This window comes from Phocoena sinus, chromosome 15, assembly GCF_008692025.1.
Source record: "Phocoena sinus isolate mPhoSin1 chromosome 15, mPhoSin1.pri, whole genome shotgun sequence".
Classification (NCBI taxonomy): domain Eukaryota; kingdom Metazoa; phylum Chordata; class Mammalia; order Artiodactyla; family Phocoenidae; genus Phocoena; species Phocoena sinus.
Window position 1 is genome coordinate 47,442,488 of NC_045777.1, and position 21,529 is coordinate 47,464,016.

Sequence of the window (21,529 nt, forward strand, 5' to 3'; positions counted from 1 at the left end):
AGCACCAAATAATTTTTAAATGCTCTGAGCTATGGAATAAAATATAAAATCAATACCGACTGCCATTACTTCTACGGTCACTGAACCAATCTTTGCCAGAATCATCCCTGCTGTAAGAAGCTCAGTTAGATGATATAAGTCACCCTGCCCCACGTTGGGAGCTCTAAGGCCTCAGCAAGCAGTACCTAAAACAAGACAAGTCCACACACACACCCCAGTGAGCAGCTCATTCACAGGGAACCCAAGCGGGCAGTCGTTCTCCCCTGCACCCCAGAACCACGTTCAGTTGAGAAGTCTGTTAGCACGGGGCTCCGGGCACGACGCCACAGGCCTGCTTTATCTCAGGACATCGAAGTGTGAGGCTGCCTAGTTCGGACGACTTTCCTTTGCTGAGTTGCTGACCAGGGCCAAACAGCAAGTCTGGGTGAGGGGCGTCATGAGGCCTCACCCAAAGGGGATTCCAGGCTTTAGAAACGACTATTCCCAGCCTAGGGGTGCGAGCTGGGTGTCAGAACTGGCTTCAGAAAGTGGGCACAGCTGGTCAGAACCAGGAGGACCAGGGAGGGGCAGTCTCTTCCTCTGAGTTGTATGGAATCTCTAGCTGCTGCTTCCAGCTGTCATCGAATGGAGGAGCTGGATCAAAAGCAGCCCAATAGGTAGAATTTCTGTTTTCCTTTCCAAGCTCTTAAGTTGTACTGCTTTATTTTGGTTTGGCAAGTTCAACAGACTGATTTGTGGGGAACACTGAAGCTTTAACAATTTGGTGGTTGTAACTTGCCAGGAAGATGTGGAAAAATCAGGTCACTAAACAGAGACTCTGCAGGTAGGTATCAGAAAGCCCATGCTGTAAGGAATGTCTCCCCCAAAGAACACGGCACGTATGATGGCTCTGGATGAGCAAATCTGACAATAATGTGAACGGCAGGCTGTGGGGTTGAACCTTCATCTCTTAATGGCAGTGAATATAAATTGCTGCAAATCCTAAGAATCAGACAACGACAGCTTCCGAAACTCATACATTGCTATGAAATTCTAGCAGCAAGGCTACATTTTATAGAAAGAAAGGAAGGAAGGAAGGGAGGAAGGGAGGGAGGGAGGGAGGGAGGGAGGGAGGAAGGAAGGAAGGGAGGGAGGGAGGGAGGGAGGGAGGGAGGAAGGAAGGAAGGGAGGGAGGGAGGGAGGGAGGGAGGGAGGGAGGAAGGAAGGAAGGAAGGAAGAAAGGGAGGAAGGAAGGAAGGAAGGAAGAAAGAGAGGGAGGAAGGAAGGAAGGAAGAAAGAAAGAAAGAGAGGGAGGAAGGAAGGAAGGAAGAAAGAAAGGGAGGAAGGAAGGAAGGAAGGAAGGAAGGAAGGAAGAAAGAAAGAAAGGGAGGAAGGAAGGAAGGAAGAAAGAAAGAAAGAGAGGGAGGAAGGAAGGAAGAAAGAAAGAAAGAAAAAAAGAAAGAAAGAAAGGGAGGGAGGGAGGAAGGAAGGAAGGAAGAAAGAAAGGGAGGGAGGAAGGAAGGAAGGAAGGAAGGAAGAAAGAAAGAAAGAGAGGGAGGAAGGAAGGAAGAAAGGGAGGGAGGGAGGGAGGAAGGGAGGAAGGGAGGGAGGAAGGGAGGAAGGGAGAATGGGTGGGGGGAGGGAAGGCAGGAAAGAAGGAAGGAAGGGGAAGAGAAAAGAAAAGAAAGCAAAGACCTCTTTTGTGGAGAAAGCTTAGTAGAAGTCCTAATTGGAAACAGACTATTTAAGCTGTGGACTAAAGTGATTTTTAAAAATTATAAGAGAAAGAAATAGAAATAAACAGTGAAAAAGTCTTTAAACATCAACCAGCTGTGGCTGAACTGGGTGAGTACGGAGCTTTAATTAAATCTGATCCATCAAACACTTCATACAAATTGTGACATCATCCCCTTGCTCATTCCATGCTATGTCAGGGTTCCCAAAATCTAGGACCACTTCAGGGCTGAGATGAAGTCAATGAGGCCTGTTGCTTTTTCCTGATACTGCTTCCCTGTCAAAAGCCTGATGCCACAGGCAGCTATGCAGGTAGGTAAGAGCATGGATTTGTCCGTGAAATGGATGTGGGCATGATTCCCTGCTCTGTCATTTGCTGGAAATCCCTGATGTCTGCTTTGTCATTTGTCAAATGGGGGTAACTTTTACTGTATCAGTTACCCACTGCTGTATAACAAATTACCCCGCAATTTAGCAACTTAACACAATAAACATTATCTCACAGAGTTTCTGAGGGTTTGGAATTTGGAAGTGGGGTTGTTCTGGCTCACGGTCTCACTAGGTTGGGGCCACAGTCATCCGATGACGTACAGAAACTGGAAGAGCTGCTTCTACGGTGGCTCAGTCTCACGGCAGGTGAGTTTGTGCTGTTGGCAGGAGGCTCAGTTTCTCTCCAGGCAGACCTCTCCACAGGCTTGCCTGAGTGTCCTCACAACATGGCAAGCGGCCCAAGAGAGAAAGGGATGCAGAAGCTCTAGTGCTCTAGTTTTACGGCCAAGCTCAGATGACACACACTGCCTTTTCCACAATATACTACTGGCTACATGGATGATCCCTGTTCGATGTGGGAAGGGAACCCAAAGGCCTGAACACCAGGAGCCTGGGGTCAATGGAACACCATCTTGCGGACTGCCTACCACCTTTGTCAAATGTCTTCATTTTCCAAACTGGACTAAATTTACCCTGATGTTATTACAAGGAATAAATAAGGAAATGCATGAGCAAAGCCTTGCTCTCAATAAAGCCTGCCCCCTTGCACTAGGATTTGGGGCAACTCTAGTCTGGGGGACACTCAGCTCAGGCACCAGGGACACAGTCTGGGAAGTAGAGGAAGCACAGCTTTAACAGAAATCTGACAAATTACAACTCAGAAGAGATGGCTACCTAACCGTGGAAGGTGGACCAACAAAGCGGCCCCCCCCCATGGACAAATATTCCAACCTGCTGTTCATATTAAACCTCCTGACGGCCCAACCAAATTCCAATATTTCCACACCCAAACTGGACTTCCCGATTTAACTCTTGGACCTGAAAATACCATAAACCTTGTTCAGACCAAGTGTTCTGATGCGGGCAAGGGAGTAGGGGAGAACGAGCCCCCGAGTTGGGGAGGCAATCACGAGAGCCAGGGACCAGCTGATAAAGGTGCTCACCAGGAAGATGGTAATGCTGAGAATTTGAAGGAAAAATGGATAAGATTGGGAATAAGACAGTGAGGAGAAGACGGCCAAGGTTAATGTATTCATCATTCAAGAATGGAACAGAGGCTGAGGGGGTGGGAGGGGCACTGAATGGAGATCACGGAGCTCGCGAGGGATGGCGGGGAGAGGAACGCTGTGGGGAGCAATTCCTCAGAGCCAGCAACAGGGGATTTGGAGCCAACCCTCCTCCACTGCCCTCGGCATCCACGGCTGTGGTGGAGACTCACACCTGGGTGATGTTAGCAAGGTCCGCACGTGGCATCTAACACCTGGAGAGATCTCGGGTAACACCCGAATTTCTGATTCCTTTCTGCCGTCCGTGACGTCTCCCCAGAGAAAGTGCCCCTAATTATGTCCCTAGAACATGGTCCTGATCACAAGCAAACCCTTCACCAGGTCTCAGGAGCCCACGCCAGGCCCGCCTGGCCCCCAGGTCTTCCTTTCCCCGGGCCCCTGCTCTCCAGCAGCACTGGCTTTCTCTCTGCTCCCCTCACCTGCCTGGAACGTTCTAGATTGTCACGTGGCTCCTCCCTCATACCAGTCAGGTCTCAGCCCCAGCGTGGCCTTGTACCATTTGCCGTGGCTCCACTGCAGCCCCCTCCTATTTTACTATCGTCAGACTACTTCTTTTTTTTTTTTTTTTTTTTTTTTCCGGTACGCGGGCCTCTCACTGTTGTGGCCTCTCCCCTTGCGGAGCACAGGCTCCGGACGCGCAGGCTCAGCGGCCATGGCTCACGGGCCCGGCCGCTCCGTGGCATGTGGGATCTTCCCAGACCGGGGCACGAACCCGTGTACCCTGCATCGGCAGGCGGACTCTCAACCAGTGCGCCACCAGGGGAGCCCTGACATCTTTATTGGAGTATAATTGCTTTACAATGGTGTGTTAGTTTCTGCTTTATAACAAAGTGAATCAGTTATACATATACATATGTTCCCATATCTCTTCCCTCTTGCGTCTCCCTCCCTCCCACCCTCCCTATTCCACCCCTCTAGGTGGTCACAAAACACCGAGCTCATCTCCCTGTGCTATGCGGCTGCTTCCCACTTCAGACCTAGGGACACATACAGACTGAAAGTGAGGGGATGGAAAAAGATATTCCATGCAAATGGAAATCAAAAGAAAGCTGGAGTAGCAATTCTCATATCAGACAAAATAGACTTTAAAATAAAGACTATTACAAGAGACAAAGAAGGACACTACATAATGATCAAGGGATCATTCCAAGAAGAAGATATAACAATTGTAAATATTTATGCACCCAACATAGGAGCACCTCAATACATAAGGCGAATGCTAATAGCCATAAAAGGGGAAATCAACAGTAACACATTCATAGTAGGGGACATTAACACCCCACTTTCACCAATGGACAGATCATCCAAAACGAAAATAAATAAGGAAACACAAGCTTTAAAAGATACATTAAACAAGATGGACTTAACTGATATTTATAGGACATTCTATTCCAAAACAACAGAACACACATTTTTCTCAAGTGCTCATGGAACATTCTCCAGGATAGATCACACCTTGGGTCACAAATCAAGCCTCGGTAAATTTAAGAAAATTGAAATTGTATCTAGTATCTTTTCCGACTACAACGCTATGAGACTAGATATCAATTATAGGAAAACATCTGTAAAAAATACAAACACATGGAGGCTAAACAATACACTACTTAGTAACGAAGTGATCACTGAAGAAATCAAAGAGGTAATCGTCAGACTACTTCCGTCTGAAATTACGTTGCTGATGTATTGGGTCCTTGGCCTTGTTTACCATCGGTCTTCCCTCCGCTAGACTATAGTCACCAGGAGAACTCAGGGGCCTCTGCTGCCACCATCACCTCCCCAAACGCTGGAGCTACCACTCCGGAAGTACGCACTGATGGAGTAAATCACTAGACCACGTTGGTGCTGTCGGGGCTCGTAAAGACCTCTGCTGCCCTTCAAAGAATAACAGTCACTGGAGTCCCAGGCCTTCCTTGGAACTCCTTACACAGACCTGGAGCGATGGGGCTCAGTGCAGACCCAGAAATGACAGAGGCGAAGGCTGGATGTTTCTCTCTGCACCAGGCTCTGTGGACGGGGCACCGAGGAAGCTGGAGCCGGCACCCCAGGAAGTTACAGCAGTTATTTCAGATCGTATGCATGCATGGCTCCAAGGCCGTGCCAGAACCCTTGGTTCCAAAACAAACAAGCAATTTAATGAATCAAAAACTGAAAACAGAACGGAAGGGAAAACGTGGACCCAAACTGTGCAAGCTCCAGGAAACGTCTTTCTTCTGACGGCTCAAGGACTTCCTCCTCTCAAACAACAGCTAAGTGGTTTGACAACAGCCAACCTACTGGGCAAACAGGTGTTCAGACCCCCGAAGGATTTGGTCACAGATACGAAGTCATTTTGATTTATGGAGTCTATTGATTCCATCTCTGATGGAGCTTGCTTGATACATGAGCACCAAAAGCCTGCAAACGACCTCAGAAATATCCACTATGGACCCCACTTCCACACTGTTCTTTTCTTTGGAAACAGAGAGACATCAGGGATCCTGAAGTTGGAGAAGTAAAAAGTCTGCGCACACCCTCATCCCCCGCTGAGCAGCCTGGCCAGTCCGTGGGCAGATGCTGCATGGTGGCCAGGAACACACAGACCAAAACCCCACAGAATTTCAGCCCAGGACTGGTAGGAGGTGAACTTAGCCCCAGCCCTGGACAAACCGGGGCCAGAGACCTGATTATTCGTAAGGCCTCTTTTCCTTCTAAATCACACTTGGCGTCTGTCGAGGTGGAGCTGGGGGGGGCTGGAGGCTGGAGCCGGGGGCAGGGAGTGGCAGAGAGGGCGGAAGGTGACCCACCGCTGGGGTAAGAGCAACAGAGTTCCTGTCCCCGCTCTGTTCACAGCTTTGTGCGGAAGGCACTGAGGCTTTCTCTCAGGAAGGCTCACGGGGGCCTTAGAGGCAGTGCGAGAGATGCCAAAAAGGAAAGCAAACACTTCACCGGGGACACGCCTGACCTTTGCCTCCCTTACACGAGTGAAAACCCATCTAGCTGTCCCCTCAATCTTTCCTCCTCGTCCCTGAAGCAGAGTTGATTCCTTAAAAAAGAGAGAATGGAGAACAAGAGCAGGGTGGGCCGGATACATCACTCAGGGCAATGCCAGCCAACATGGGACAATTAGGGCTCGCCCTCCACCACTTCGTGCTAGGGAAGCTCATGGGGCTGGGTTGGTTTTAGAAGCTGATGATAGAAAGAGCCTTAAAATCCATCTAGTACTCCACCACATCCAGGACCCTCCATAATCAGGGCAGGTATGAACGGCGTTCAGAAAAGAGTCTCAGTTTCCAAAGGGAGACATCTTGTTTCTCGCTTGGAAATACCCACCCTCCCCCGGGGTCACCCGTCTCAGCATTTTCTATAACAGGTTCTAAAACAAAAAGTTTCAAGGATGCCCCGGACATGCCCTGGACACCTAGAGCAGACAGAAGAGCTGTCTGACAATCTAGGACAGCCTCTTCCTCCAATCATGAGACAAGTTCTACGACCTTCCACGGGGCGGGGGCGGGGCGGTGCTCTGCATTGTTTTGCTCTGCTGGTTTACAGAGTCCCATAGAGATTAAGGACACAAATTCTAGAACAAGCCTGCCTGGTTCTGAGCTCCAACTCTGCTATTCCTGGATGTGTGGTCTGGGGTAAGTTTCCCCACCTCCCTCTGTGGGCTCTGTTTTCTCGTCTGTAAAATGAAGAAAACCAGTATCTACACCATGGTAGATATAAGTATTAAAACAAGTTAATACGTATAATCTTGTATCAACTCAGCTGAGATCCCAATAAAGATTAGCTATTAATCTGAAAACTGTCTTTACTTTAAAATAAAAGTAAATAGAAAAATAGGGGGCAGAAGAAAGTTGTATATTGTTAAAAATAAGGGGTGGGGAGGAAACGAAGATGCCATGGGATGCTGGGACACCTGTTTTTAGAAGCTGCACGTTGCAGTGACCAAAGGTAGAGAAAGAGGGGTGAAAAATAAGGTTTACAGTATGATGACCAAGATCTTAAAATGATTAGAGCCAAGGGTCTAATGTTATCTGACAGCTGACCTAGCCCTTGAATCTCCCAGCTGCTGGCTACCATATTTAGTAACTTAATTCTAACAACTGTAGCCATAGCTTGATCTTGGAAAAATAATCACAAACAAATAAAGCCCACAGGCTGTTTTCTTTCCCGTCTCCCGGGGAGTGGCACTCATGTATGCCCACTACAAGAAAGGAGGAGTTCCCCTCGTTGCCATGGAAACAGCATCCCCTGTGGTTGAGTCAGGGGAGCGAGAGCCCCAGGCCCACCTCTGCTCCATCTCACTTTGCCTGTAAAAGCCAGACGTTTGGTACATGAGCTCACCTGTTGCCCCAGATGGTCCGTACACTATCTGGAAAGGTTAATGACTATTGTTGCTTTCTCTTGGAGATTCAGGTTGAGGAGGGAATAAATTCTTACTTCACATAAATAAATCGAGATTGGCCAGAATAAAAAAGAAAGGACCAGAAAAGTATTTTGTTATATTAAAAAAAAAAGCCCCCCAAACCAAAAGAACAAACTTTTCCTTGGTCACCTCCCCTGCTTCTCCGAGTCCCTATTGTCTGATGAATTCGTGGGTAGTGGTATGGCTCGTCAGGAACTCAGAGAGCCTGGACAACCCCCTGGTACCGCAGCCTAGTATGATCTGATGAAATACCCCTGCTTTATCTGGACCGAGGTTGGGCAGGGGGAGGGGCGGGGGAAGGGGACAATGGCAATTATGACGGGTCAAGACACACCAGGTTACCTGCTGTGGATTTCAACTGTTCTGATCCGGCTTCACCATATGCAAAATCACGACTACGAGCTCCTAGGTGCCAACTGTAAATTCACAAAGGCTGGTTGGCACGAGACGGGCACTGCTGTCCAGAACTCAGGTATCCCTGTGTCTGGGATCCTGGGAGGAGCTAATGAGGTCCTTCCCCACAAGTGACACCAACAGGAGAGAGCTGGGGGGGCTGCTCGGTAAGGCTGAGCCAGGTTCTTGGTGACAGAAGCCACCCAGCCAAGTGGCCAGTGAGTAACCGATGGCCAACCAAACTTTCAATTAAAAACAATCTCACAGTGTGTTTCAGTGACCCTACCATGTTTCTGGATCTGACACACCATGGGAGACTTCAGAATATGTTAGATAAAAGGCTATCTATTCTCTGTAAACAAACTCTCCAAATTTCTCATGACTGGTTTGTTCTCATTTGTACAGTCAGGACCCATGTATATCGCTCAGGACAAAAATCCCAGAATCTTCTCTGATTTATTTCATTCGATCACCCCCATTTCCAATCCACCAGCAAATCCTCTTGGTGTCACCTCCAAAAATATTCTAAATCCAGCAACCACTTCTTATATTTACTGCCCAGATTTCAACTCACACCTCACCACTGGTTTCCCCACTACCATCTTGTCACCATCGGGTTCCTTTCTCCACGGAATAGTTGGAGCGAACTTTCCCAGAAGATAAATCAGATAATGTTACGCTACAGCTTAGAGCCCTCTAACAGCTTCCCACAGCACCCGAATCCCCACCAGGATCTGTCCCTGCCAGAGCTCTCTCCCAGCCACACCCCTCCCCGCTTCTTCACTAGGCTCCAAGCTGGCCTTTTCTCTGACCCTCAAACACACTGTGCTTGTTCCTATCTGAAGACCCAACTAGTCCTTCCACCTGGAACTCTCTTTCCCAGGTCTCCATACGGTGCTACCTTCGTGATTTGGGGTTCCTTGGCGACACTTTCCCTGACCACCTCCCTAAAGCTGCCCCTCCCCTTCCCCTGCAGTTCCCCCATCCCATTGCCCAAAGCACTTCCTTCAAGGTCTCTTCTTCATACTATTATGTGATCATTTATTGGTTTCCACACTTTGTCTGTGTCCCGCAACTGGTCTAGGAGCTCTAGGAGGGCCGGGACCTTTCCCATCCTGCTCAACTCTGTATGCCCTGTTTCTGCACATAATAGGCAGTGAGTGGAGATCCTCAGAACACCAATCAATCTGTTTCAAGACTGTGTCTCAAGTTCTGTTTCAATCCACTGTTTCAAACCACCTGGTCTTTGGGGCACCTGACGGCAAGTTGTGACATGCACCTACACATCTTCTAATGCCCCAGGCACTGGTCAAATAGCTCCTGGGCGTGTTTGTGTCCAGCTGCGGGGCACCGTGAACTCTCTCTCTGATCCATACAACAACCCTCCCCTTCTCTGGTATCAAGGGTATCGCATCACTTAGTAAATGCATCAAAGACTGACCGTGTGCTCCCCATGTGCGGGCAATACTCTCGGCACTGCGGACAGAGTGGGGACCAGTGGAGGGAGGCTGAGCTCTCAGGGAGTTCACAGCCTGGCACTGTGATTATCTCCCTCACTTCTGCAGCCTCCTCATGCATCCCATCATCGCCAGGCTGGGGGTGGTCAGCGCACACACCTCTTCCTGCTGCCCTTGGCACTGCTCTTTCCTCGCTCTAGCCTGTGAGGTTAGCCCACCAGCCTTTTACAACATCCCAGGGGCAATGGCAGTCTATCTGCTTGGCCGGCATGTTCCTTCTGCTCAAAGAGAAACTCAAATGTTTGAAACAGTGGCTGGAACCAGAGTCTTTCAAAAATAATTTAATTTTATTTGGTGCCATTTTCTTTATGGAGTGGAATTTAGTAGTATTTTCTCACTCCATTACACTATCAATGCTTGCAGAGGGACCTTCCCTGGAAATCCTTTATAAATCAATATCTCTTTTCCCACCCACTCTCTGTAATCTTTACTTTGCTTTATTTTTCTTCACAGCACTGACCACCCCTGGACACGTATACCCTCTCCCTATTCACTATCCCACTATCTCAGACTCTATCCCTCTCTCCATCCATCCACCCATCCATCCATCCACCCATCCATCCACCCACCCATCCACCAATCCACCCATCCATCCATCCACCCATCCATCCACCCACCCATTCATCCACCCACACATCCATCCACCCACCCATCCATCCATCCACCCATCCATCTACCCATCCATCCATCCATCCACCCATCCATCCACCCATCCATCCATCCACCCATCCATCCAACCATCCACCCACCTACCCGTCTACCCACCCATCCACCCATCCACCCACCCATCCACCCATTCATCATTCCTGTTGGATATTCAACACCCCACAGCCTGCTCCAACTCTGTCCTCTCTTCACTGGTGTCTCACCAGGGCCTAGAACAGTGCCTGGTACACAGCAGGCTTTCAGAAAACATTTGTTGAATCAATGAATGGACTTACTGCCCAAAGAAGAAATATAATAAACATTTCCCCCAGAACACAATCCATGGATTACTACCATAGGTTTAAATTCACAGATGATGATATGAAGGAACAAACCACCTTGAGTTAATATTATTATGCAGAAACAGGCTTGTGATTCTAGGTACTGGATAGCCATAGGCCTCGGGGGCCGGTCATACCCAAAGCATGAAATGTGGTCTGTTCTGTCATGGCCCCTGCAGTGCCCTGTGAGGGGGGGTGACAGGAGGGGAGACGGGGACTCCGGGGGACACCGGGCTACGGGAAGAGATGCAGTAGCCTTCCTCATCCTCTGCACATGCACAGTCACCACTTGCTAACATTCTGGAAGCTTCCCAGTGACTTTCCACCTGGGATGGAGTTAGAAGGGCCTGATTGGAATTCTTCACCTTCCCTAGTTCTGCAGGCTCTACCTGTGAATTAAGGGCATGTGTGCTGGGGCGGTTGGTCTCTGTGCCCAGGCTGGGGGTGCCTGGGGTCACCTGGCAGTTTCAGGGAGCTCAGGGGTGGATTGCGGGGCCCAAGATGCCAGACCCACCGGAACGGAAGTTCAGCAGATGCCACACATGTTACCTTGGGGTGAAGGAGGCATTTGATGGCCCACCTTCCCCTTTTCACCGGGTCACGCCCTTCTGCTTCCTTGGCGAGGCGGGTTTTACTGGGATGGGAAGGTGCTGAGCTGTGAATGGGGAGGATGGCTGTGGTACGGAGGGAGCTTAATGTATGAGACCTCTGGTCCAGATCTCCTGGCGGAGCTGGTCTGGAGGGGGATCTTCCCATTGTTGTGCTTTTAGGACCCCTACAGCCCTAAAAGCCTCCCAACTTAACGGTTCTACGACTGGCAGTTTACGTGGCCTCTCAGAGCCTCAGTTTCCTCTTCTGTAAAAACACTGTCCTCCTCAGAGAGTTCTTGTGAGGACCAAAGGGGTTGATACGTATAAAGCCGTGAGAGTAGTGCCGACGACTAGGGATGCTTGTTAAACAGAAACAATTAACCAAGCATCCGCCAGCCAGATAGGCTTCTGTCCCCGCTCCACTCACCCTTCAGCCCCCGGTTCAGCTGCTCGTGGGGCGGGGGTCTGGCTGTAACCAGAGGGAGCATGGGGGGTGTGGTGTCTGTCTGGGCATGATCATGACAAGACAATGACATTTGTGCCCTAAAGATGGACCTTCCTCTTGGGGTGGCGCTCAGCTGGGACGGCTGTAAGGTTCTGGGCTCCTTGCACATTGAAAGCCCTCACCAGCACCGAGGGCAGCATTTCCAAGGACCTAGACGGTGACCTGAAACTCTATCCCCTTCGCTCATTTTCGAGGAGCAACGTGAGACTTAATTACACGGAAGGAAGGTTCATCCCCAGCCACAGAGACTCCTGCTGTCCTCCTCATGTTCTGGAAGGATGCATCTCAGGTCTCGTTACTGCTACACCCTTTGCGGGACGAAAGGGAAATGACCTCTCCATTTTCTCCCACACGACTGAAGAGCGCCATCTCAGAGGACCTCTCTTGCAAACCCAAATGCATCCAACAAAACTAACAAAACATTGCCACGATCACTTTAAAGCATTTGCAACAGCCCTAGTCTTTGCTGATTTGGAGATGGAAATGAATTGGACAGAATGTCTCAGAAGGGTAGTTGAGCGTCACAGTACAGACACTGCTGGACCACAGAACGAGAGGGTGAAAACCTCCCTTAAAAATGGGCAATGATTTGAACAGACTCTTGCCAAACAAGATATATGCATGGCAAGTAAGCACATGAAAATATGCTCAACATCATGACTCATCAGGGAAATGCAAGTTAAAACCGCAACGAGGTGCCACGCATGCTCACTAGAATGGCTAAAATTAAAACAAACAACTTGGGCTTCCCTGGTGGCGCAGTGGTTGAGAGTCCGCCTGCCGATGCAGGGGACGTTGGGTTCGTGCCCCCATCTGGGAGGATCCCCCATGCCGCGGAGCGTCTGGGCCCGTGAGCCATGGCTGCTGGGCCAGCGCATCTGGAGCCTGTGCTCCGAGGCGGGAGAGGCCACAACAGTGAGAGGCCCGGGTATCACAAAAAAACAAAACAAAACAAGACAACTTGAGAATACCAAGCGCTGATCACGATGCAGAGCGGCTGGAATACACATATTGTTGGTGGGAATACAAAAGGGCTTCAGCCACTTTGAAAAACTGTTGGCGGTTTCTTATAAACATACTCACCGTATGACCCAGCAATCCCACTCCTGCGTTATGTACCCCAAAGAAATTAAAGCATATGTCCACACAAAGACCTGCGACGGATCTGTATGTGTTTGATCATTTATGCTACATCAGCCCAGGGAACACAGCCATGATACTGCACAGGCTTTGCTCTGTAGTCATGTATCTGCTTTCTATGATAACCAGGGACCAAAAGCTATATATCTGAGGTGGAACCAATCACATCCTTGCCTCTGGGGAGAAGGAGGAAATGGGTGGGTGGTTCTTGAGTGATCTAAGCCAACTGGGTAACTCTAGTTCCCGTGCCACAGTGACTGGTTCAGGGATGGTCAGGTGGCCTGAGTCGGCCCAATCAGATTTTTGTTTGATGATGCCAGGTGAGGGATGAAGGGTGGGGAGATAGTCTCCTCCTTCCTGGTCAGTGTGAAATATGAGGCCTGAAACTGCTACAGCTCCCCCTCCTTTTGCACCATGAAGGAAAACATGTATGAGGAAGGGAACAGAGGGGGTTAGTGACAAGAGAATCACAGAAAATGGTGCTGGAGTCTTGATCAAACCATGCCTGATGCCCATTTTCTTCTGTATTTTTCAGACACTAATAAATTTCCATCATTTAAGAGGCCAAGTTAGAGTTGGGGATTTTTTGTTACCTGAAACCAAAAACCTCTTACCTAATCTAGATGTGGGATTTTATCTCCAGAGATCATTTCAAGGAAGTAGAACAAACCAGGAACAAGTACTATGAGCCTCAAAGCGAGCACAGGGATCCGGGATGAGGATGCAGAGGCCATCAAGATGGAGCAGCACAGAGCTGTGGGGGACCTTAAAGGAACCCTGGGCCAGGAACAACAGCATGTATCAGGGTAAGATCAGGTGGGGGGCTCTTTCAGGACCTGGCCTTGTGGGGGATCGGCCAGGGAAAAGACACCAGGGAACAGTGAGGGAGACGGCCTCAGGCAGACAGCCAGGATGGGGGCATCAAGAGGGGACCATTTATGCTGCCTGGGCCAACTGCCCAAGGAGGGCTGCCTCTTGCCCAAGGTCAAGATTGGTCTGAGAATTGAGCAGAGCTAAGCCTGTAGATGGGGTTCAAGCAGGTACAGCTGCTCTTCTGATTCAGTTGGTCTGGACTAGGGCAGGGGATCCTGCTTTCAACAAGGTCCTCTTGAGGCAGGCAGCCTGCAGGTGACACTGGGAGAAACTCTCTTGTCCTGGAATGTGAGAGAATCCAGTGACTGCACCAGTTGGACCTGACCCTGGCCTTGGTCTACTTCTGCACCACAAATTCTCCTCTCCGGCTCCTCACTGGATCAAATACTATAGCATCCTGCCTCCCAGGTGAGGCCTCTACCCGCACCTGCCCCCTTCCTTTCTCCACAGATCACTCGTTCTCTTCCTTGTGCCTTTCCCCCCCACTCTAGTGGCGGTGGCAGGCCTCCAGCTCCTATTTTTAGATTTGGCAACTAGTGGGGTGAGGTCTTCAGCCTCGCCTGTCCTCAGTCCCTGGTCTCTTGGGGAAACTGGATGCTTCTCAGAACTGGAACTTGATAGGTGATGTGTTTGTTTTTGGGTTTTGTCTGGGGAACAATAAGCCAGGAACCAAGGTGTATAGGTAATGGGGGTGGTCTGTGGACCTCTCACTGTGTTTCTTAGCCTGAATCCCTCATCTGTTTGGTGGAAGTGTAAGCCCAGCAGAGGACAATGCCATCTGATTACAAGAGGAGCTTCTACCTGAGCACTTGCTGGGCTGAGCGCTTCCATCACCCAGCTTGGGTCACCACTATCGTGCTGACATATCTATTCTTCGCTTTGTCCCGAGCTCCTACACTCAACATCTCTAAGGAACACATATGAGCTAAGGGATAATTATAAGAACCCAATAATAACATCTGGAGGTTTTTAAGTCATAAGCTTCCCATGTGGAAACAGAATGGATTTTATAGTCAGCAGATGTGGGCTCAAATCCAGGCTGAACTACTTCATGGTAGCCCTCTGCCCCCAGATACTCAATTCCCTGTCTGTAAATGAGGACAGTACTATCTTAAAAGTCAGGGGGTGTATTTCTACAAATATTTATAAAGCATGTGGTGTGGTGCCTGCAGTTTGATGAAACTCAATAAATTGTAACTTATTATTTTTTAACATATATAGCATCTATCTGGTTTTTCTTATTTTTTCCATTTCTCTGCTGAAATTACCCATCCTCACTAATTCTTCCCACCTTTCCCTATTTAAGATAGACGGTAGACAGTTTAAATTCTTTTTTGCCAATTCTTGTATCTGGATCATCTGTGGTTTACTTCTGCTGCTGTTTCCCCTTGGTTATAAGTTTGTTCCTGCCTCTTCTCAGGTCCTGTAATTTATTGTTGCATCCTGGAAATTATGTACGGAAGAGTGAGAACTGAAGAATAATACTGGTTCTCTTCCCTCTGGAAATTTCCAGCTCTTCTCTCCTCTGTTGACTAAAGGGAGGAGGTGATTATTCACATGTCAGCCTGGGTTCAAATGTCAGCTCACCTCGCCTCAGCCCAATGGCATCCAGCTTCCTAAGGAAGGGCCAGTCTCAGTTCTTATCAGGGTTTGGTCTGGCATTCCAAATTCCCAATTCCCTTTGGGTGCCTCAATTTCAGGTCTCAGGAGAAGGTGGGAGATGGGGCAGATGGAATGATTTCTTTCTGTTCGTCGTCGGCCCTGCCTTCACTTCCGTGTTTTTTTTTCTCAACAGATCTGGGGCGGGTGGATCAAAGCGTTATTGTCCTGGATCATCTTTCAGACTCCAGGGCATCCCACCTCTCTCCACCCTTGCTGAGGCTCAGCTGACCTGTCTCCACCCAGTGAAGTTCCGGGTCCTGCCGCTCGCCTGCATCCAGACCCACCAGAGCTCACGTACAATGGGCTCCTCTCTCTGGAAATCAGTTCAAGCCTTTCTTGTTTCCACTGTTCCTTGATATCCATATATAAGGAGGATTTTTACATTATCCAGATTTCTCTTTGTGCTCCCACGGGAGCTCAGGTCTACTGCATCCCAAGCGGAAGCAAAAGTACCTAGAATGCAGCTGTTATTTTGAACATGAAGGGCTTTCCCTATGTGCGAGCCATCCTGGCCCTGAGCTCTTGGGAGGCAGCCTGGCACTGAGGCTTGTCTTCTCCCAGGGAGCTGGAGATGAGACCCACCAGATGGCTTATGTTTGAAGGCTGAGTTTTGAGTTTGTAGCCATGCTTTATGGACCTCACTCATATCTCCCCACCTTTCCCATTTCAGGTCCTTCCAACAGCCAGCCTCACACGTCTCTTTGCTTAGGGGTTTTCTCTGGACCCCAAAGTCCATCCTGCCTATGCCCAGAAAATTGGAACATTGGAGAATTCACATCCCTCAAAGGCAATCCTTAGGCAACGATGGGGGAGGCTGGTGGGTAAACCCCCCTGCTCCCTCCCCCTTGGGTGAGGTAACTTGGAGGCCGTGTTCTACACCATCTCCCAGTCCCCCCAGGAGCAGTCAAACCAGTTGCCCACACTGGGGACTTGCTGGGAACACACTTTCCTCAGCTGCTTTTTCTTCCTTATCTCACTCCCCAACTTCCTGGCTGGACTGTCCTGGGATCACCTTTTAGCTAAACTACTTGAACTTGTGGCTTAGATTCCCTTCTGGGGAAATCCAATCCAAGGCAGGTTTCCATTCAGAGGCACAACCTTTGGGTGCTGCCTGGGTTTGTGTAAAGGGGCCGGCACGGACAGGGTGTTAGTTGAAGAAAGGTAAACCCAGGCAAACTTAGGTGGACCTCACCAAAGAACATCAGGCACGTTTCTAGGATCCAGGAGAGCTGACAAGGGGGCTCATGACAGCCTGTAATAACCGGAATATGAAAGTCCGGTATCTGGGATTCGGTTAAACTGTTTACTGTCTGTCTGTGGTTATGCTTTTAAAGCTTAATACACTCTGAATGGTAGATTTAAATTCATAAGTACGTTGTTTTGCAAAACTGGCATGAAGTTCTTTCAATACAATCCCTGAGATACATTAGCAGGTTGCCTCCAGAGCTTGGGGTTCTCTCTTTGTTATTATTTTTTGCTCTTAAATAAAGAAACCTTGCAGGACCACAGCTCTGTAAACGTCTTGGCGGGATGCCAAGAATTTCTCTAGAAGCCACTTTCTAAGAAGCAATTTCCTTCCTGTCCCGTAAAACTCCCCAAAGTACCTTAAGCGAACACCAAAGCACTGGTTATGTTTGCAAACTGCAAATACAGCAGACATTTAATTCCATCGAATTCATCAAAACCCTAATTGAGACAGGAACTCAAACCTTATGGCTTTATTACTTTAATTTCAGATGGGTAGCAGACTTGGTCACAAGCAGCCCTTCACGCCGGGATACATTAGAGAGAGGCCCACGGGCACTCACTGGTAATTCTCCCAGCAAATGAAAGTGTGGAGCGATGTAAATAACACTGCTAAGTGAGACCCACGACCAGATTTATTAATCAGCTCAATTCCCCATATCCATCGTTCGCTGTAACTAACGTTCCTCTGCACCAACGTCACTGCCCGGGAAGGCTTCTCAACAGGTAAGGCAGTGCCTGTGTCTCACAGATTTTTGTTTTCCTCCCACTGATCAGAAAACACAGAGGCACGGACCAGTCCTCTGAGCTCATTGTTCTACCAACTCATCCTCCTCTTGATTCTCATTTAGAAGACCTTCTCCCTGACTTTCCTGTCCCTCCTCACCAGGCATCCCGTGGCTGTTCCACTATTTCATTAAAAAGTTCTGTCAACAGCTAGGTCAAATTACTGCAGGGACCTAGGGTGGAATCTAGTGGCAGGGACCCCAGGGAACCTTATTCTTCTGAGAGCTGATCATGGTGTCTAACTTTTATTGAGCATTTACCATGTGGGCCAGGTGGTGCTTGATGCTGAACATGTTATGTTTCATCCTTACAGCGATGCTAGGAGGTAGATGCCCTTGTACCCATCCTATAGACAAGAAAACTGAGGCTTAGAGAGGTAAAGTAACTTCTCCAAGGCTCCACAGTCAGCAAATGGCAGAGTCAGGATTCAAACCCAGGCCAGTCTGATCCCCAGCCTCATGTTCTTCCCAAAACATCATTTTTCTCCCTCTGCGAAGACTTCCGGGATTCTACAAAGGTCTGAAAAAGAGAGCTGGGTGGCCTTGGAGCTCTCTGAGTGGACACAGGACAAGGAAAGTCAGAAGGGAGGGCCAGCCCCCAGAATCATCCCATGGGCTGCTCCTAACACCATCGTGGTGGTTGGTGTTTCTCTCCACAATCATGTGAGATGAGCTTGGCAAAGACCTTCCCGGGGTGGTGGGGGGGTGAACTGACTGATACCAGCACTTGCTAAAGTTCAAGAAGCAATGTGTCTTTTCTGTTCTAACCAAGCCAGTGATTACCCTCATTGCTAGTAACTTATGAAACACAAATGCATTCAACCCATCTCCTATGTAATTAGTTGCGTGGTATTTACTCGGCACTTTCCAGCCAGTTGTTTCTTTTCTTTACGTTACTTCTCCCCCTTTGGGTCTGACTTTGCATCAGGCTTCAGGTACCAATGACTAATGAACTAGTGACAGCACTAATACTCATACTGCTGATGGTGGCGATGCTGAGACAGTGCTGACAGCCACAGGCTCTGCAGAACGTGGCTTCATCTCTGGGAGGCAATGAGAGGGCAGCCCGCACAGGTGAGAACCAGAAAGTACAGATGGCCCCGAAGGCAAAGACAGACACTCATTTTTTGCGATACTAACCACATTTAGAGGAGATCTAAAAAAAACGCCACATCGTGGGTCCACAAAATCTAAGACAAAAGGTAACCGACTGAAAGGATGAAGAAAGAAAATGTTCAGTCTTGCAAGTTGGGTGGAGCTCAACTTGCGTATGGACCCAGCTGCCCAGCAGCTTCCTCTCAGAAGTAAGCGTCCAACTGTGGGCTCTGGAGCCGACCCCTGATGAGATCAAGGTGTCGCTCTGCCTTGCTGCCCAGAAGCATCGAACCCACCAGGCAACCCAGACAAATCAGTCGGCATAAGGAAGACAGACAGGAGTGAAAAGCAGGCGATGCAGAGCGCAGTGGTGCCAGGGCGCAGCCGGCATTATAGACTCTGGAGTCTGCCTGAGAGTTGGGTTGAGCTGGGTGCCCCTGGCCAGCTGACCACACGACGAAGGGTCTGGAAAAGGATGTGGGAGAAGGTTTGCAGGAGCTTCCTTAGCCCTGCAAATCAATCAGCTGCTTCTAGCAGGACCTGCATCCTCCCTCCACAGCCAGGAGGCTGGTGGGGTCACCCGGTGCCTCAGTACTCCATGTTGGGGACCCTCGTGGGCTAGTGACTAGAACTCGCTTTTCCTGGAAGATACAGAGTCCTGGCTGTTTGGGCAGAGAGCTCAGGACTGTGTTTCTGAATAATCTCCCTACGAAGAAACTAGGGCATCAGAGCTGGCCAGGGTGGCCGCAGACCCCCAGCTACCCACTGCAATGCTGTGGGTGCCCAGCAGCCTCATTACTTTGGTGACTTCGGGTGTCTTCCCAAGACTTTCCAAGACAGACACCAGACGGACACAGGCCCCACAACACCTCCTGGCAGTGGAATAGTCTCTGTAGATACAAGGCAGACACGCAAAGCCCCTCATGACCCCCAAAGTAAGCTAAAGTGGACACAGAAGTCAAATGCTTGATCGTTGTCGAAAAAGAGAGAACTCGCCCCAAACTGTGACAAGTGCAAACTGTTTTGAGCAGAAAAAGAAAATCTGTCGTTTCCTCTCTCTCTCTCTCTCTCTCTCTCTCTCTCTCTCTCTCTCTCTCTCTCTCTCTCTCTCTCTCTCTCTCTCATTTACTCTATTTCCATTCCTAAGACTATTTTTACATCATTCTAGTTCAGTTCAGTAACATATCAAAATGAGTGTGACACGTTCAGATTCGCAGGCTGGTTACTTATTCACATGGATCCGCGCACTCCACGACCCATCGTCACGGAGACCAAATCATGGTGCCTGGGTTTCCAGTCCCGGCTGGGCCAGCCTCCTGGGGTGTGAGACCCCACGTCACCCTGCCCAAGGCCTCTGGCCCACACGTGGGTGCGCTCCAGGGAGACAGGCCCCCGACTCACCTCCACGCTGCCCCTCCCCCTCCCCATGCCACGTTCTGCCGCCAGTCTTACCTGCCCGGCGAAGAGCCCGCAGACGCCGATGATGCACAGGATGTTGAACACCGCGGAGCCCACGATGGTCCCCACTCCCACGTCACCCTTGGTGATGAAGACGCCTGAAACACAGACCAACATCGGCTGCCTGCTGGAGGGGGCTGCACCCAAGGCGGGTGCAGGGGAGCTTTTGTAAGCATTAGACTGTTCTCGGGATCTACAGCAAACAGCAGGGGGTTGGAGAGAGCTTGCTAATGTCTGTTGGGCCCTCTGTCCCACAGAACCATTGGTACTGGTTCTGGAACCCATTGATGCAAAGCAAAAGCATCACCTTCATAAAATAAGAACAGCAACCCCAGCGGGTGGGAGGCTGGTGTTCTGCCCCTTGGGGTCTCAGGGTTCTCGTTTCCAGAGGCCCTGTCCTTCAGGCAGAGCAGGGCTGAGACGTTCCCCAGGTGGGCACCTACCTATGACCGATGTGAACAGCTCTGGAGCTGAACTGCCTGCTGCCATGAACGTGGCCCCGGCCACATCCTCGCTGAGGTGCAGGCGCTGCAGAGGAGCAAAAGCACAGGTGAGCCGGGACTCTCCTGGAACGGAGGTGACTGTGACTCCCCAGGTCCCAAGCTCAGTCCATCCTCAGCCTCCCCTTCTTCCCCAGCTCAGCCTCTCCGGCCCGCCCCCCCTCTGGGCCACACACCTCCTCTCTGGGGCAATATCAGGGAGGGGGCTACATATTCCCTCCAATTAAAGGCTCTGACAAGATCCAGAGATCCTAAGCCAAATGCCCCCGGGGCTGCACAGATAATGGGGGTATGGGCACGGGCCATGTGAGGCAAGTGGGACTTCACCTCCTTTTTTTTTTTTTTTTTTTTTTTGCGGTACACGGGCCTCTCACTGTTGTGACCCCTCCCGTTGCGGAGCACAGGCTCCGGACGCGCAGGCTCAGCGGCCATGGCTCACCGGCCCAGCCGCTCCGCGGCACGTGGGATCTTCCCGGACCGGGGCACGAACCCGTGTCCCCTGCATCGGCAGGCGGACTCTCAATCACTGCGCCACCAGGGAAGCCCCACCTCCTTTTTGAAAGCTCAGTGCCCTCTGTGTTGCAAAATATCCCTACTTAAAGAGACCCCCAAATACACATTTTTACGTAAAACATTCAGATTTTTTTCATTACTATGCTGATGATCTTGGGCTACATCAGGCTCCTGGTAAGCAGTTTTAGAGCCTTGAGTCTAGGAGGCTATGGAGGCTTTTGGGAGTGGGGAGGGTCACCCTCCTGAAACCCACCCCCATTCGCAATGCAGTCTTGAATCCCGGGGTAGGGGGAGTATGGGGGGTGGTGAGAATGAGTACAAAGAGATGATGAGCCCCGCCAAGATAAGCTACACAATGAACTGTCCAGGTTACCCGGTTTGTTGATCCTAAAGGTGATCTGCAAGAAGACACGTGACACTGAGGCTGCGTGGTGTGGGGAGCTTTTCTGCATCCAGTCCTGATGCAGAAAGGAAGCTGCCGGCTGTCAGGAAAGAGCCAGATCCCTCCGGGCATCCCCTCTTCCCAGCGGCACCGCAGCTGCACTTCCTTGCTCAGCCATGGAGGGGCAGCATGCCCTCGGCCAAGGCCACCG

The 21,529-nt window shown here is 50.0% G+C and overlaps 1 protein-coding gene across 2 annotated transcripts in view; it reads right to left on the reverse strand.

Annotated features, from left to right (window-relative positions):
- The window catches only part of SLC24A3 (solute carrier family 24 member 3), a 465,113-nt gene that overhangs the window by 107,930 nt on the left and 335,654 nt on the right, over positions 1 to 21,529 (reverse strand). For both annotated transcript variants that reach the window (XM_032606684.1, XM_032606683.1), the window contains exons 5-6: positions 20,367 to 20,451; positions 19,918 to 20,021 (exon numbers count right to left, since the gene is read on the reverse strand). In XM_032606684.1, coding sequence (XP_032462575.1) covers positions 19,918 to 20,021; positions 20,367 to 20,451 — 189 coding nt within the window. The remainder of the gene's footprint in view (positions 1 to 19,917; positions 20,022 to 20,366; positions 20,452 to 21,529) is intronic.